Source organism: Clinocottus analis, unplaced genomic scaffold, assembly GCF_023055335.1.
Source record: "Clinocottus analis isolate CAN_PGR_092001 unplaced genomic scaffold, fCliAna1.0.p SCAF_7, whole genome shotgun sequence".
Classification (NCBI taxonomy): Eukaryota; Metazoa; Chordata; class Actinopteri; order Perciformes; family Cottidae; genus Clinocottus; species Clinocottus analis.
This window is the reverse complement of record NW_027176229.1, coordinates 7,074,003-7,089,472: the sequence shown is the minus strand read 5'-3', so window position 1 is coordinate 7,089,472 and position 15,470 is coordinate 7,074,003. Positions and strand designations below refer to the sequence as shown.

General features: G+C 44.0%; 1 protein-coding gene across 1 annotated transcript in view; it reads left to right on the top strand.

Moving 5' to 3' along the window:
• The first annotated feature begins 820 nt into the window (after positions 1–820).
• Positions 821–15,470, top strand: part of si:dkey-215k6.1 (transmembrane protein 132D) — a 215,291-nt gene continuing 200,641 nt past the window's right edge. The window contains exon 1 of the mRNA XM_068604864.1: positions 821–1,595. Coding sequence (XP_068460965.1) covers positions 1,514–1,595 — 82 coding nt within the window. The 5' untranslated portion in view covers positions 821–1,513. The remainder of the gene's footprint in view (positions 1,596–15,470) is intronic.

Below are 15,470 nucleotides of genomic sequence, written 5' to 3'. Positions count from 1 at the left end.
GTACAGGCTGTCACACGCCACTGGAAGCGGATGTGGTGTGTTTGTGCGCGCGCGCGTGTGCGCACAAACACACGAGAGCTCGTGCGATGGTGGCGTCTATCGATTACAGAGAGAACAGGTGTAGCGTGTGTCTTCATATGAATAATGCAGAGAGAGGCTATGAAAGGATAAACAACACGTGGAAGCTCGCGCGCGCGCACACGTAACTGGCACGAGCACACACAAAAAGCACAGAGAGAAATGGGCCTCTTCTTATGGGACATCTTCTTGTTTTAAACTTATGTTGGAGTCGTTTTGGCACCGAAAGCTGCTGTGCATCCGGGAACTTCCTGGACATGTTTTCTACCAACTGATTTACAGGTCTTCTACTGTCACTTAGTGTCTTATGGTAGCCTTTTTTTCTTTATTGTATTTGTGTGTGCATTTTTGTTTTATTTTGGAAAAACACAAACAGAAAACAACCCATATTTTAATATTCCCTCCGGTAGGGGCATGGAGTCTTTTCCCCTACAAAATTGACATAATTAATACATACATAATATGATGAAATTATGAATAATGAACTATCCTAACAAATCTAAAATGACGAAAGAAAACCCAAATACATTCCCACACCCTCCATTGGCTGCTTAACTGTCACTCAAATCCCCAAATCCCGACCACGCCCCCCACTCTCCTCAGCCCCTCAGCCCCCAATGGTCCTCCTCCTCCTCCTCCTCCTCCTCCTCCCCCTCCTCTTTCTCCTCTGCCGGCTGGTGGAAGCGTCAGACCTCCTCCTCTTCGGTCCTCTTCGCTCCTCTCCTCCCTCCATCCCGCGGACGAGTGTATACAGCCTCTCAAGTTGAACCCATCGCACACACATGCAGAGCAGGAGGAGGACAGATAGAGGGAGGGAGGGAGAAAAAAAAGAGCGGACGGAGCTGCGGAATCTGGATTGTATTAAATACTTGAGCCATAAGTGACAAGAGTTTTCTTGGGTTTAGTTGTTTCAAAACCGCCTTTTCAGAGGACTTTTTTAGTCGTTGGGGGGAGTTTTTCGTCAACTCTGCTGGTCGGTTTAAACTTTGGAAGAACGAAAAGTGTGATAAAGGGAGAGACATTGAACTGTCCCGTTTGGATAAATAACGCGGAGGAGCGCACCGGAGGAAACGGCTCTCTACGGGGGAAACGGGATCATTCCTCGGCTCTGTCTTGAAGGACACACACCGCAGACTTTCTTCTTTTTTTGAGAGGGGGATTAAAAAGAAACCAGACTGCACCGGAATTGCCCATCGGGGGTTTCTTTTTTTTTTTTTTAAATGAAGGACTCCAGCAGGATTTATAGTTTATTCCAAACCTGATCTGCGCGGAACGCATGCCTGGTCAAATAGAGATTATTGATGGCACCGATGCGGTAGTGGTCTCTCCGGGGGAAAGAGATAACTGATTCAAAGATCCCCCTTTTTCCGTTTTGTGAACAGTTGCGGAGTTTTTCTTCTTCTTTGTTTTAGTTTTTTTTTAACCGACAGGAGGGATGCAGCCTGTCTGGAGAAGAGGGGGCGCGCTGGTGGGATGTCGCCTCTGGAAGACGGTGCTCCTTCTGTTCCTGTGGGAAGGTAAGAGACGCAGATGCAGGCGAAAACTTGTTGTCACTTTGAAACATCGTCGTTTTCACATTTGGGGCTGGAAATCAGGAATGCCACCGGCACTTGCAGTGTGTGTGTTTTCACTTTCGTTTTCCCTTTTTGTGTTAACTTTCATTGTAGTCCCTAAAGGCACGATCATATGCTTATTTTCTCTTGGCTTTCACGGTGGTTCAATGCGCGCTTTGGAGATGAGTGATAGAAAGGGATGTCGAAGAAGGGAAAACCAACTAAAAAAAAACTCAGCTCACCATTCATTAATAACTAAAAGATCCTCACGCTGGAAGTGATGTGTGTCTTACCATGAGGCGACCACATGCTGGACGTGATGTCCGCCAACCTGGAGACACTCCGGACATTGTAATAAGTTTCGTTTTTGGCCAAAATGATGATCGATTAGCTGCTCTTCATCTTTACAAGTCCTGTATGCAGTGCGGGAGTGTGGAATAATACGTAATTGCATGAGTCGAAGCTTCAAATGACAGATGCATACTAAGTGGTGCCATCTGAGACACACGGAACCCCGGCTGGCTGGCCGGCGGCTCACCGGCCCGCATGAGTTCTCCGAGAGGACACACCGGACCTCGCGGCAGCGTTTGTCACTTGGATATACGATTAACACTTGTGCTTGTTCAGACTGGCTTTATGCACGCGACCTCTTCTGCGCTCCCGAAATCCGGTTTAGAGAAGAGTGTCCCCTGTAAGAGGATGACTGCACGTTTTTATATGACAAGGTCTTTTTTTTTTTTTTTTTTTTTAAATCGAAGGAAAATCGACTGTCCTCGGGCATCTCTCATCAAAATGTACTTAGGACCTCAGCACAGGGAGCCTCACCAAATAAGTGAAATTACAATTAGATTTTGGAGACATTTCTTCGTCTCTAAAATAGCAGGCATTATATAGAGACATAGACGTCTTTAAAGGGCTTGAATGACTTGTGGTGCGTGACTTTGGCGGGTAAAACAACAACAACAAATTAAACTGATCTTTTAGGCTCAATTGAAGCCACAGCAGTATGGTGTTCCAGTCTGCGCATGCGACTCACTGTATTGAACGAGAACACTAAAACACGGCTGATTTAATTCAGGTCGGGCAACGCCACCCACTTATTCCCGGGAGAGAAAAAAAAAAGAAGAAAAAGAAGAAGAAGCAACAAAAAAAACAAAAACGAAGGAGGCTGACAGATATCTTGGATTTGGAGCCCTCTGAGTGCGCACTTGTACGCCTCCGTTTTCCACACGCGGTCCTCCAGCATTAGCATCGCACTCCCATGAGTCCAGTGTCCTGTGCGCGTGCTTGCATGCGTGCGTGTTTTTAATCAGCTCCGGTCACTCACGGCCCACTGAGCAGTTAGAAAGTCGCCGCGTTGCGCGCCGCAGAGCACGGCGGACGCCGGCGCAGTGGCCGCGGCGCGTGGCGCGCCGACAGGAGACCGAACAGCTGTGCCCGGCAAAACGGCTGAGTACCCATTAGATGAAATGAACCAAAACCCTTCCTCTCTCGCTCTCCTCCTGACTCCCTCAGTTCTCCTCTTCTTCGCATGGGATGGAATACAAAGGACAGCTTTTCCTTTTGTTATTTCCTTTTTGTCAGGCGGTGCATATTGTTCTTTGATTGCTGTTCAGTTGCTCCCTTGATAGTTAGGGTGGCCAATAGTTTTTCTTGTTTTATATCAGCCTGACCCTCTCTTTCTCTCAATCTCTTTATCTGTCGCTCTCCCTCTCTCTCACAGGGAAAGGTCTATTCCGAGTTGGCCGTGGTTTAACAGTTTTCAGTGGGCATTAGGGAGCTTTGGCTCTAATGCGTTGATGCCACCTCAGGCAGTTTAAAAAAGCAAAACACTAACCTTGCTCTCTCTCTCTCTCTCTCTCTCTCTCTCTCTCTCTCTCTCTCTCTCTCTCTCTCTCTCTCTCTCTCTCTCTCTCTCTCTCTCTCTCTCTTTCCACTCTCACCACCATTTATAACATATTTTGTTCAGTTTCAATGGGATGTATTGTTTCTTGCAACTTTTGTTCATATACATACATCTCCACAGTTCATATATATATATATATATATATATATATATATATATATATATATATATATATATATATATATATATATATATATATATATATGATTGTCTCGTTATTCTTTGAGTGGCGTTTCTATTTCCATGTCGCTTCATTTCATTGTAATTGCATCACTGTGGTATTTCATCATTCACGTCGTCTCCAGGTTGTCGTTGTTGGTTTGTTCAGACGCAGAGAGCATCAGATCAGAAAGATGGCTGCTCAGAGGCAAGCGATTAGTTTGGTTTTCAGAAGGTTCGGAGGCTGAGTCGTCACCAGGGGGGTTCATGACTCGGCTCTTCATTCTCAGTAGGAGGTCTGTTGTGGGCGGGTGTCCTGGGAATTCTTACACACAGTTGTGCAAATCAAACAAAAAGTCAACACATAAATACTTTTTTTTATTTATTTTAAATGTATCACCCAGTTTATAAACTTTAGCTGCAAGCGCTGTGGTGGTTGTAGAGCGATGCGACTGCTCCTGATTTGATATCACTTTTATGTGCCTTATCATCATTCAGTGATGATACTTTCTTCTATATGTATAGGTGCATATCTTATTTTACTGTTGTTACACAAGCTTCATACGTATAATTTCTCGCAGATTACCTCATCCTTCAGTGGCAGCTCGTACTTTATGCGTCAAACGCTGGAAAAAAAAACCCCAGCACTGTTCAAACTGTGTGTGTCTGTGTGCTTGAGCGAGCGCGTTTTTGCAATACACTGCTAACCTGTAGCAGGATGTCAGCACTATGCACCATTACTCATGCAATGGAGAGCATTCATAATTACTGATGCAAAATCACCCATAGAGACACACGCACACACACACACACACACACACACACACACACACACACACACACACACACACACTGGTCGTCTCCCACCATGTCCTTTATACGCTGCCTTCTCTGCTCTTTTTGTCACATTGTTGGTTTTATTCACTGGCTCGCTGAGTCACCCAGGCACACACACGCACGTGCAAACACACACACGCACACACACACACACACACACACGCACGTACACACACATCTAAACACACCCACACGCAGAGGGAGCTTATTCTCTGAAAAATAAGCAACAAAGAAGATTTAAAATCAGACAGGGGACATTTCAGAGATGGAAAGTGTGAACTTCTAACATTTTGCCATGAATGCAAGAGGGAACAGGCGGGGCAAGAAGGAATGTGATGTGAGTGTGAGCGGCGCCTCAACACAATGATGCTAAAAAATCCTACTCCGTCAGAGTAGAGCCTTTTCTTTCGGCCTCACAGGCACACATGCGCACACTCGCGTGGCCTTTTCGCCGGGGTGACGGGGGGAATGCAGAGCGCGGAGAGAGACGCAGCACGGCGGGTCGTAGGTCCGGGGAAGACAACAAATTGGGTGGACTGGAGGAAGCGAACACGAGGCAGCCATCGTTCCCTGCCTCTTTCCTCGGTCACAAAACTTTCCGCGTTAGCATTATTGATTTTTAAGCGTCTTGTGTGTTCAAAACTATTGTCAAGGTGCTCTTGAATCTGAACTCCCTCCATTGCCACCTCTCTGTGCGGGCATGCGGATGAAATGGGCAGCTGTGGAGGTGTGAATGTAAAAGCTGCAGTGTGTTTTTCCTTCATCGCACTGTTTTTGGCGTTTAGAATGTAATTTACATATTTTTCATGAATAGGAAATGATATGGACCTTTTTGTAGTGCACAACATGAATCAAGGCAAGCTTAAAAAGCCGTCGCTATAATTTCAGATACAAATCTTGGTTTCGCGGTTCTATTAATTCATTGTTTGGTTTTTATGAGTAGTCAGCAGAGCGGTGCTTCTACTATCCACAATTTCTTCACTTTCTATCAGCTGCGTGTGTCTCTTCCATTTCAGTGGGCTGATAATGTCCAACGCCACACTAAAAAATAGATTGATGTTTGCCAGCTGGCATTCATAAGCGTACTTCATCTTGTCATTTTTCCAGCGTGAAAGGAAAACACCGATAATCTTTGTACATACTGGAATACAGTTGCAATAAAGGTCCTGTACGTCATAGTTTGTTTTCATGATCAGTTGAACCGGATTTTATTCCCATTTTTACATATTTAGTTATTACAGTAATCCTTTCTTTTGGAAACCCAGGATCATACTTGTTTGTATTCTCTTCCTCTTCTGATTATTGGATGGAAACCTTGCAATCCTTCCTCCACGGAAAGAATTGGTTTCATGCGTATCAATGGGTCAGAAGAGTGTGCGCACGGACGCACAGCACCACTCGAACACACACACAGGCATGCACAAGCTGGATGACGGGAGGGGGGGGGGGGGAGAATTGTCTCTCCTCGTCATGAGGAGACCAACTCTTGTTGTCATCACACAGAGGAGGAGGAAGCGGCGGAGATGGAGAGATTGAAGAGAGATTGAGATTGTATTCATACTCCGTTTCCATTCCTTCCATATCGGCAAAGCTCGTGTAGAACGATACTGTTTGTGGCCGGGCCTGTACACACAGTCACGCGCACACTTTCTCTCTCTCCGGCGTACATGACAGACGCAACAGAAGAAGGTATTATTAGGGAGACACAATGTGCAATCATGTGCTCACAATATTGTTGCCAAAGCAGCATGCCTCCAATGTAACTCAAGAATACGTATTCATTTTGCAATTTTGTGATGTTTCAACGGAAATATGTTGCTCTTCCCTGCTTTCCTTATCTGTGTTCATGTCCAGTATTTAGCTGTCTGTTGTAAATACAACAATACGGCAACAATGTCATGGCTTATGGGTGAAAATGTAATTGCAATGCATGTCCTTTTATAACTGGAGGTTATCTGCCGTGTCGTCTGACCTTCTTATCAGGGCAGAAGTTTCAACTCTCGAAGGTGAAGCGATCCTCCTCCTGGATGTGCCACTGACTCCCTGTGTTTTTTGTTGCACTTTTTGGACATTTGTTCTTTTGGTTTATCTGTGAACGTCTTGATAGCAGTCTCCTCTGCGCTTTACATCTCGTACTGGGCAGTTACTGAAAGTCAACTGATGATCTGATTAGAATAGTTGTGAGTAATCCAACTTCATCTGCACAGGCCTGCCTGTGTGTGTGTGTGTGTGTGTGTGTGTGTAAGAATGTCTGAGCCTGAATTTCCTGCATACTTTTCTTTCACTGACCATGAGACGGCCGGGTTTCAAAGGCCTGTCGAGAAGTTTAAGGGTCCCGCTAATGAGCAAGTCATTTTTCCTCAGATTAGCATGAATAGCCGGACCATTTTTGTGCGTGTTTATGTGTCTGTGTGTGACTGCTACTGTAGGTCTAGAAGTCAGCTCCAGGGGTTTAAGGTTGAGCTAATCAGCAACACATTTCCCTCTACATTAGCTTCACTTGGCTTGCCTGTGTGTGTGTGTGTGTGTGTGTGTGTGTGTGTGTGTGTGTGTGTGTAGGTGTGTGTGTGTGTGTGTGTGTGTGTGAGAAAGAGAGAGCGCGAGAGAGAGACTGAATTAGCTGATGATTATCATCACGACATAATGACTCAGAGGAGACTAACAATGGATTAACATTAGCTTTCATTTTTATCATTGAATTTAGATTGAATGTAATTAGTGTGTGTTTGTCTGTGTGTGGGTGTGTGTGTCGCTATGAAAGAGTGTGGAGGCTAAACTATATCAATTGCCTGCGAGGAGCTGGACCACTAATCTTCATCAGAGATTTGAGCATACTTTGGTAGTGTGGTATCTCTAACACCCACAAGGACCCACAGTGACACCGGTGTCACACGTCCTTTAAATGTTCTGCAACGCTCCTCGTGCAGCGTCACCCTTTCAACTCATGAATGTGACACCTGCTGAGCTTCGTGGTGGGTCATGTGACTTTGTGTTCCCGTAACAACATTTCCAAGATGTCTGCTCCAGGTTGTGACGGATCGGAAGGAAGTGCTACATTTTTAAAAAGCTTGTTTTTCGTTGTTAAAGTTAAGATTCACCCGTTTAAGAATTATAATGCTTACGTGACATGTCCTTTACTGTATTATTAAACATGCTGTGAGCACATTTCTTGAAGAAACTGATGTGAATCAAATCAGGTAAATATCGTTGTGACACATCGTTAATTTAACCGTGAAAAACCTGCTGTGACATGTATGCACAATATGAAAAATAATTATGATCCGCTCAGTTAATTTGTCTGATTGAATGATATTAAGCTAACATATTTGATACTGTTTAATCCAAGCATATTAAAACAAATGAAAACAAAACAAATCATGTTGTATTAACTCAATCATTATTTCACGCCGTGTCTGACACCCAATGTGACACTTATGTAACATTTCAGCAGATATTTGACACTATTTAGTAAACAAAGTCAGGAATATGTTAGTGGTTTAATTCATCTGCATCATGTCCCCCATAATTTTCCCTGAAGAAAAATGGTTTCTTATGGGTTGATATCCACAGGAGTATGAGACCATTATAAGTAATATTGCATTCATGATGAGTTTAGATTGTTGAGTCAAATCTGAAGCTATTTGCCAAAACAGAAAAGATTTGTCCTGTGAAAACTGTCTGTACGTGAATTGAGGCATAGATTCGAGGCGGTACGGCCTCACTTTGCCTCCTGATCAGCTCAATCGGCTGTCATCATCAAAATCACCCAGGAGGCCGCTGAGCGTGTCCCGTGTAAACCCAGAAGTTAGGCTGAGGGTTGGATTTGAATATACGTACTTAAGTAGTCACTTAAGTACGTAAATCAGGTTACAACAAGTAAGTCATAGAAGTTATTAAGTATGTTGCAAAAGTTAAATAAATGTACTTTGTTGTACTTTTTTGAATTCCCAATGTTATTCACGTGTGTACAATTACAATAATGGAAGCGGATTAAAATAGTAGTAATCTGAGTAGGTGGTACTTGTAGTTCTAAATTCAGCCGCCCTTTTGTAAGCAAACTTCATGTGATTTTTTACTCGAAAGGAATTGCTTTCCGTTATCCAATCAGTTACTACATCATTTGTTTTGTTTCCTCTCTCTGTTTTTCAAATTTCCTCTTTGCCTCTGCATTCATCTCGTGTATTAATCTATGACTGATATTCTATTTGTTTTAGTGGTGGTACTAAGCTGGCAATCTGCTGCCTTGCTGAATCTTTAGATGGCTAATTGTTTATTTATGTCCTTTCATCACGACACTATTTTTCTCTGACAAACATCTGAGCAGCAATAACAGGGGTTTAATGGGCCGGTGCTTAGCAGGCACACGAGAGGAAGAGACACATTTCTCTGTCTTCTTTCCCGTATTTTACATCCTGTTTCCCCTCAGCCGTTATTGGGACATTTTCTCTCATTTAATCATCCTCATACCGTCATCAATCATTCTTACATTTAATCTGTCTGTTTCTCCCTTTTACTTTTCTGCACCCATCGTCCTGTTCTCTCTCCTTTCTCTTTCCCCAAATTCTCAAAGTCTCGTAAAGAGATTTTTCTGCCTTCCTTCCTCCATCACTTTACCCTCTGCCATCGTGTCTCAGACTTTGTCTCCCTGTCTTTCTACAAAATGCAATATTTCTCTCCTTGTCATCTCTTCCTCCGTTCTGAACTCTTCTCTCTCCCCCCATCTTTTCTCTCACTGTCTCCCATCGATACGTTCCCAGCTGTCACCCCCCTCCCTCCGCCATTCGTCCTTCCTTTACCTCTCTCCCCCTCTCCCTCTCTGAGCAGCTCTTAACCAGTCCTTTGAGAGTGTGCGAGCTGCTCGGCCTAAATGATTTTCTATTACCGCCGCCTGTTAACAGCGCTCCATTTGATCAAGCTAATGAAATTGAAAACTTTCATCTCAGTCAAATTGATTTCAAACCTGAAACCACATGTGAAAGAGAGGGAGGGAGAGAGAGAGAGAGAGAGAGACAGAGAGAGAGAGAGAGAGAGAGAGAGAGGGAGGGAGGGAGGGAGGGAGGGAGGCCAAGATGTTGTGTGTGTGGTGAATTATATTTTAGACACGCACAGAAATCAGTTAGTCAGCCTTGGGATATGGAAGGAGCAACACGCCTCGTCTTTTGCCTGCAAGTGTGTGTGTGTGACCATGTATCCACGCATCTGTGTATTATATTGTGTGAAGACGTTTGCTTGTTTATGTTTACGCTCTCCGTCCAGACATTTGATTTAACAGCTGAACATGGCGCTTCAGTTTATCAGCTGAAGGCGTGAACACACACGACACGGGCCAATGTGGGCTTCATGAGCTGCTGTTGTCTTACCTGTTGATAGACGAAAACAACTACATACTTTGTGGTGTTAAAGGTTTATAATCATTTTTCATCTGATCACATCCCTGCCTGGTGTTCTTTTATTATTATTATTATAAAAAATGTCGGTAGTAGAAGAAATAATAAGGAAAAGTTGACAGAACAATTACAATCCAGACAAGCTTATCTCTTATTCCAGCATCTGAATATGATTTTTCCTTTTTTTTTGTGCACATTTCATAAAAAAACTTTTTGTTCATTATTAATTAACGTTTTTTAATAAGTGTTTTTTCTTCTCTGGTAAAGAAATGCAATTATGTGAGTACTATCACAGGATATCGTAGATTTCCTCGCAATACAATTCCAATAATGGGGCATACTTGTTGTCTAAAGTGTATTAACTCTTTTTCACTTTTTTCACCCATGCATTATGTTTGCTATGCACCTCTCAAAATATACTGATTTGATTTTTTTTGGTCTGTAAATAGCCATAGTCAGCAAATAGAAAATAAATGGCTTTTTGTTGAGTTTCCTATCACATCCAGGGAATTAAAGTGTTTTTTCTTCTTTTACGTTTCCTAGTTTGTTGTGTGTGTTCTCCGCTCTGGGGCTACGAAGGGATATAGAAAGTTACCTTCATATTGTGCCAGCAGTCCAGTTTCCTGATTGAATTCACTAAAAGAAATGGAAACGAAAGCAGCAAGTTTACCAATCATTTAGGATTAACTTTGTTCCTCTTGATATGAGGCTAATTCACACCTGAACTACAAGAAAGCCATGTCAGAATGCTGTTTGGGATGAAAATAATACATCATATATTCTAAGGGCTTTGAATGCAGATGCATTTTAAGACGATAGGTCTCTCAGACAAACTGGTCACACAAACTCAGGAGGGCGCAAAAGAGGTGTGAAATAGGTACGCAGTGAACCTCAGATAAAATGAAATGCTTTCATAGATGTATGTTTATATATGTAAGGATGTTTTTTTATTTAGGTTGTATGAATAGTTTAGGGGCCATGGGCTTTATATTGTTGGCTCAGGACTGCTGAAAACACTTGATGGCATTAGCTACAGTCTGGAGCGAGCGAGCGAGAATGCAAACCGTTAAGAAGGAAGAGCTGCGGAGGGAGACATTAAAAGGCCAGACCAGGCCACGATCTGGGCGCTGTGGAAAAAAAAATGGGATAAAGAGATGGAGAGAGTGAGAGAGAAGAGATGAAAAGAGGATGAAAAAGTAGCGGTGTGAAATGAGACTTGAGAGGGGAAGATTGGAAAGAGATGAGAGAGAGTCAAACAGAGAAGGAGAGAGAAAAAAAAGGTAAAAACAAATCACAGGCCAAAGAGGAGGAAAAGACGGAATGGAGGGAAAAGAACAAGATGAACAGATTCAGAAAACAAAGAATAGGAAGGACGGGCGTTTGGGGAATGAAAAGGCGGCAGAGCGAGGGGTTGGGACGGCGAGAGTTTTAACATTTCAGTCTGTGTCGCTCTTAGCCTGTAGGCCAACATTACAGTGGAGATTTGCACTATTTACAAAGCTCGCAGTGGCTTCAGGACTCCATCTACATAATGTTTAACATGCTCAGCTTGGCTGCGCTCTGCCCGTCAAAGGAAGACGGTGTAAGGATTTCGGGCATCAATCCCCGAGGGCTGCCAGGCGGCCAGGGAGGGGGAGGCCGAGAAGCTGGAGACACCATCAGACGCAACACACAGTTATTTCATTGAAAGGCTGCTAACAACACGTCCTGCATGGGCCTTTTTAAAGGTGCTTTAAAAACAAAAAACACCATAATGCATCATGAGCTTTGTCAGGTGTGAATTATCCACGAGCGCGTTCCCTCTGAAGAGCTGAGTACAGGCTCGATCGCTGCACAATACGTTGTTCTCTTTACAATTACAATTACATGAACTTGGAGGATGCAAAGAAGGGACATGTAGCTACTTCCAGAAGCTGAGAGATGAGGAAGTACGGTACATCAATTGTCTGTGCAAAAACACACTCTTTCAATCTGCCTGGAAGTTAAGGAGAGCTAAATTACGTCTGATTGATGAAACGCACCGTGAGCTCTTTGAGAGGCAACAACTGACTGAGCTGTGGCTGAAAGAAAATGCGATAAACTGACTGACGAGAACATCGACATCTCGGTGAGACTTGGCATCAGGCTGTGCTTAAGAAATGAACAACGAGAGCTGCATCTATTGGAGATCACAGTGGCAGCCGGGTGATTACAGACAGTGAGTCACTGTAAGAGACCGGACTCAGCGATTCCCACACAACCTCAGAGACTGTCTTGTTCAGCCTTAATGGAGAGAACTTGAACCACAAATTTGACCTTTTCCCATTTGTTGTGAGTAATGGTCTTATTATCTCTGCCTCTGCAGAGCCTTACATGAATATCACCGTGTTAATGTTTTGAGTTCCTTACTTATGGCCGACTTTGTTTTTTTAAAACTTGAATGTGTTGAGCCAGACCTTTCTGTTCAGGTGCTGGGGAGATTTTGCCTGGCTATGCATGACTAATATTTCTATAATCAAACAGATTATAGGGGAAGGCCACATGGCCTGTCTGTCTAAGCGGCGCTCGCAAGAAGTACAACACAATCATTTTGAGATTTATTTTTAAATCTTGCATTGGACTACAACAAGGGTAGAACTTTATTATGTATCTACTATCAAGGCCTTGTGAAGCTGCTGCTGCTGCTGTGTGTGTGTGTGTGTGTGTGTGCTTTTTCCTTGAGCAAACGTATAGAGTTTAAAGGAAATGTCTCCAATCCATCGACTGCCTCTTTGGTCCCAGGAGTACTTGGCGCGTGTGTGTGTGTGTGTGTGTGTGTGTGTGTGTGTGTGTGAGCGTGCGCGCGTGTGTGCATAATGTGTCGTGTGTTTGTGCAAGTGTGTAATGTGTTTGCTTACTGAATCCGTGTGTGCCTCGGTGCGTATGTGTGTCTTTAAGCCAACATCGCTGTGTGCTTAGTGGGAGTCTTTTCAAGACTTTGAGGCTCAACTATTTGTTAAAGAGGGAGGAAGCGATTAGCTCTCCGTTAACAAACCCCCTAACGAACCCCACTAATGAACCCTGAGGGCAGCTCTGGGACGGCCTCGGCGTGCCACCGTAATTAGACTGGCAAATAAGAGCTCGTTATGCAAACGAGTTAGAGTTAATCTGCATATCTCTACCTGAGACACTGGCGTTGTACTGACAAATGTTTACCCAAAGGCAGTAAGGAGGAAAAGAGAAGGGAGAGGAGGGGGGAAGGAGACGGAGGTTGCAAGGAGTGCACAGCAGCAAAGGGTTGAACAAGTTTAGCCTGCAACGTAGGATGTTTAGAGAGGCAGTGAACGGGGGGATGAGAAGTAAAGAGAGAGAATGTCAATGCTTGGTTTTTCTGATTTACATTTCAGCCAATTTACCGCTTATCTCTGGCGATGAATCCATCTAAAAAAAGAAAATCATGTTTTTCATCTGAAAAGAATCATGTTTTTCATAAATTGGTTACTCAAAGAACCATTATTTAACTTTATTGAACCTTTTTTTCATTTAGAAATGGTGCCTTGAAAAACTATGCTTTGAAGGTTCTTTGAGGAACTAGAAATGGTTCTTTGGCGTCACTCCGAAGAACCATCCTCGGTTCCAGGCGGCACCTTCACTTTCCTGTGTGCTCGTCACGGCATCCTGTGCTCAGCACCGCTCAACACGACTGTAATCGGTCTCAGGGAATGCAAACAGGCCGGATGATGTGTGCAGCCAGACCTTTCTTTATCTACATAGCTCTGACTATGTGAGACGAGGCGACATATTGGGTCCGCTTGACACTCAATCTACACTGCAGCACTTTCGTTTATGAGTTTGGACTGAAACTTTCACATTTTCTCGAGAATTGAGCGCGAGGCCTGTCCTGTTCCGGGATGAGCTACGGTGTGCTGTGAAGCATGAGAGACTTGTTGTGATTGGTTCTTGGCTGAAGTGTGTCTCCTCCTGGCAACTGTCTCCGGGTTTGATGGGTTTGACCTCTGTGCGGCAACGGGCTTGCTGATGGATCACTCGCCACAGCCAACACACACTCGATGGTCTGCTGCAGATATACTGTACGTACTGTACGTCTGTTCTGGGTTCTGCTCATGAGCACGAAAGTGTGTGTTGTGTACGCCATCTATTTCCGATAGCTGTGTTTTTTCTCTTCTTTCCTTTTGAGTAAACTACTTTTCAGGACTTTAGGGTGTAAGATAGCACGGTTTGTGTGTCTGAGAGAGTGAGATGCTGAGTAGTGTGTGTGTGTGTCTGTGCTGGCTCATTAGTGCAGTGGTTCAGAGGCGATTATTTATCGTCACGTTGCCCGGCCTGCTGAGTTGCGGCACAGTCAGCAGCCATCTTTATCACGCTCACACACACACACGCACACACACACGCACACACACACACACACACACACACACACACATGCACGCAGACCTTTAGGAGTTGTAGAAGTTATTACATGTCCCCCAATGCTTTGTAAGCACATACACACACACACGGTCACGTGATTGCACACACCTTTATACCTTATCTTAAACCCCTTATGCCTGAACACAAACACACTCCCTCCAACACAGTCTTTCCTAGCAGCGCTCGCGCACACGTACGCACACACACACACACACGCACACACACGCACACACACGCACACCCTGGCTCGCTCTCCCTCTCCTCTACCCCTGACTTTGTCCTTGTGACCTTGTGCAAGTGTTGCCAGTGGCTGCTGCTGAGATTTCTGCGTAGGGGGTTGGAGGGCGGATGGAGAAAGGCTTGGCCGCGGATCACACAACTTTCATCCCGCTATCCATCCGTTCGTCCGGCTGATGAATGAGAGAAAAGTTTTCCCCACTCTGTTGACAGATGGCTGTGGAGTTTTTGGGGACTCATGAGGAGTTCATTTATAATGAAGCTCCTCTTTGGATTCCAGCTCCAAACAACATCATTTATTTTCAAACTATGCGTAAATTCAGTTTTCACAAAGTGACTATGACTGATCACAGACAAAGCAATTGTCGGACTTCCAATTTTTCCCTGCATCCCTGCTGAACTACTGCTGCGTTTAAGCTCCGTCCAAAAGGATAATTGAACACCATTCTCACTTTTTAGTCGTTTTATGCCACAAAGAATAGTCCGGTAACTAGATAGTCCTCATTATGTACACGTACAAGAAGTGGGGATTACTGAGGAGGAAACCGAAACAGAAAAACGTTACCAGTGAACAGTTGCAGCCGCCATGTAGTGAAAGAGTGCACAACTATACTGCAGCAGTTTGCATCGTCAGTTTATGAAATGAATCCCAGGAGGGAAACAAACACCTTTTGATGATGGCTTTTGTTTTTGTTCTAATGTAATCTAATGCCAAGTAATGTATTTTTAGATTCTAGTTTTTTGTGATTGTTTATGTGAGTATACATGTCCAGTTCAGGTTACGTTTACATGTTATCTAGATTGTGCACTGGCACATATTTCGTTAGCTGCATGAAAAGTTTAGCCAAGTTAGCAGGAAGTTGCTGCAACCCCTGCAGCTGTAATTCACACGGTATGAATGAGGGGCGCTCTTGTCCGTGTAAC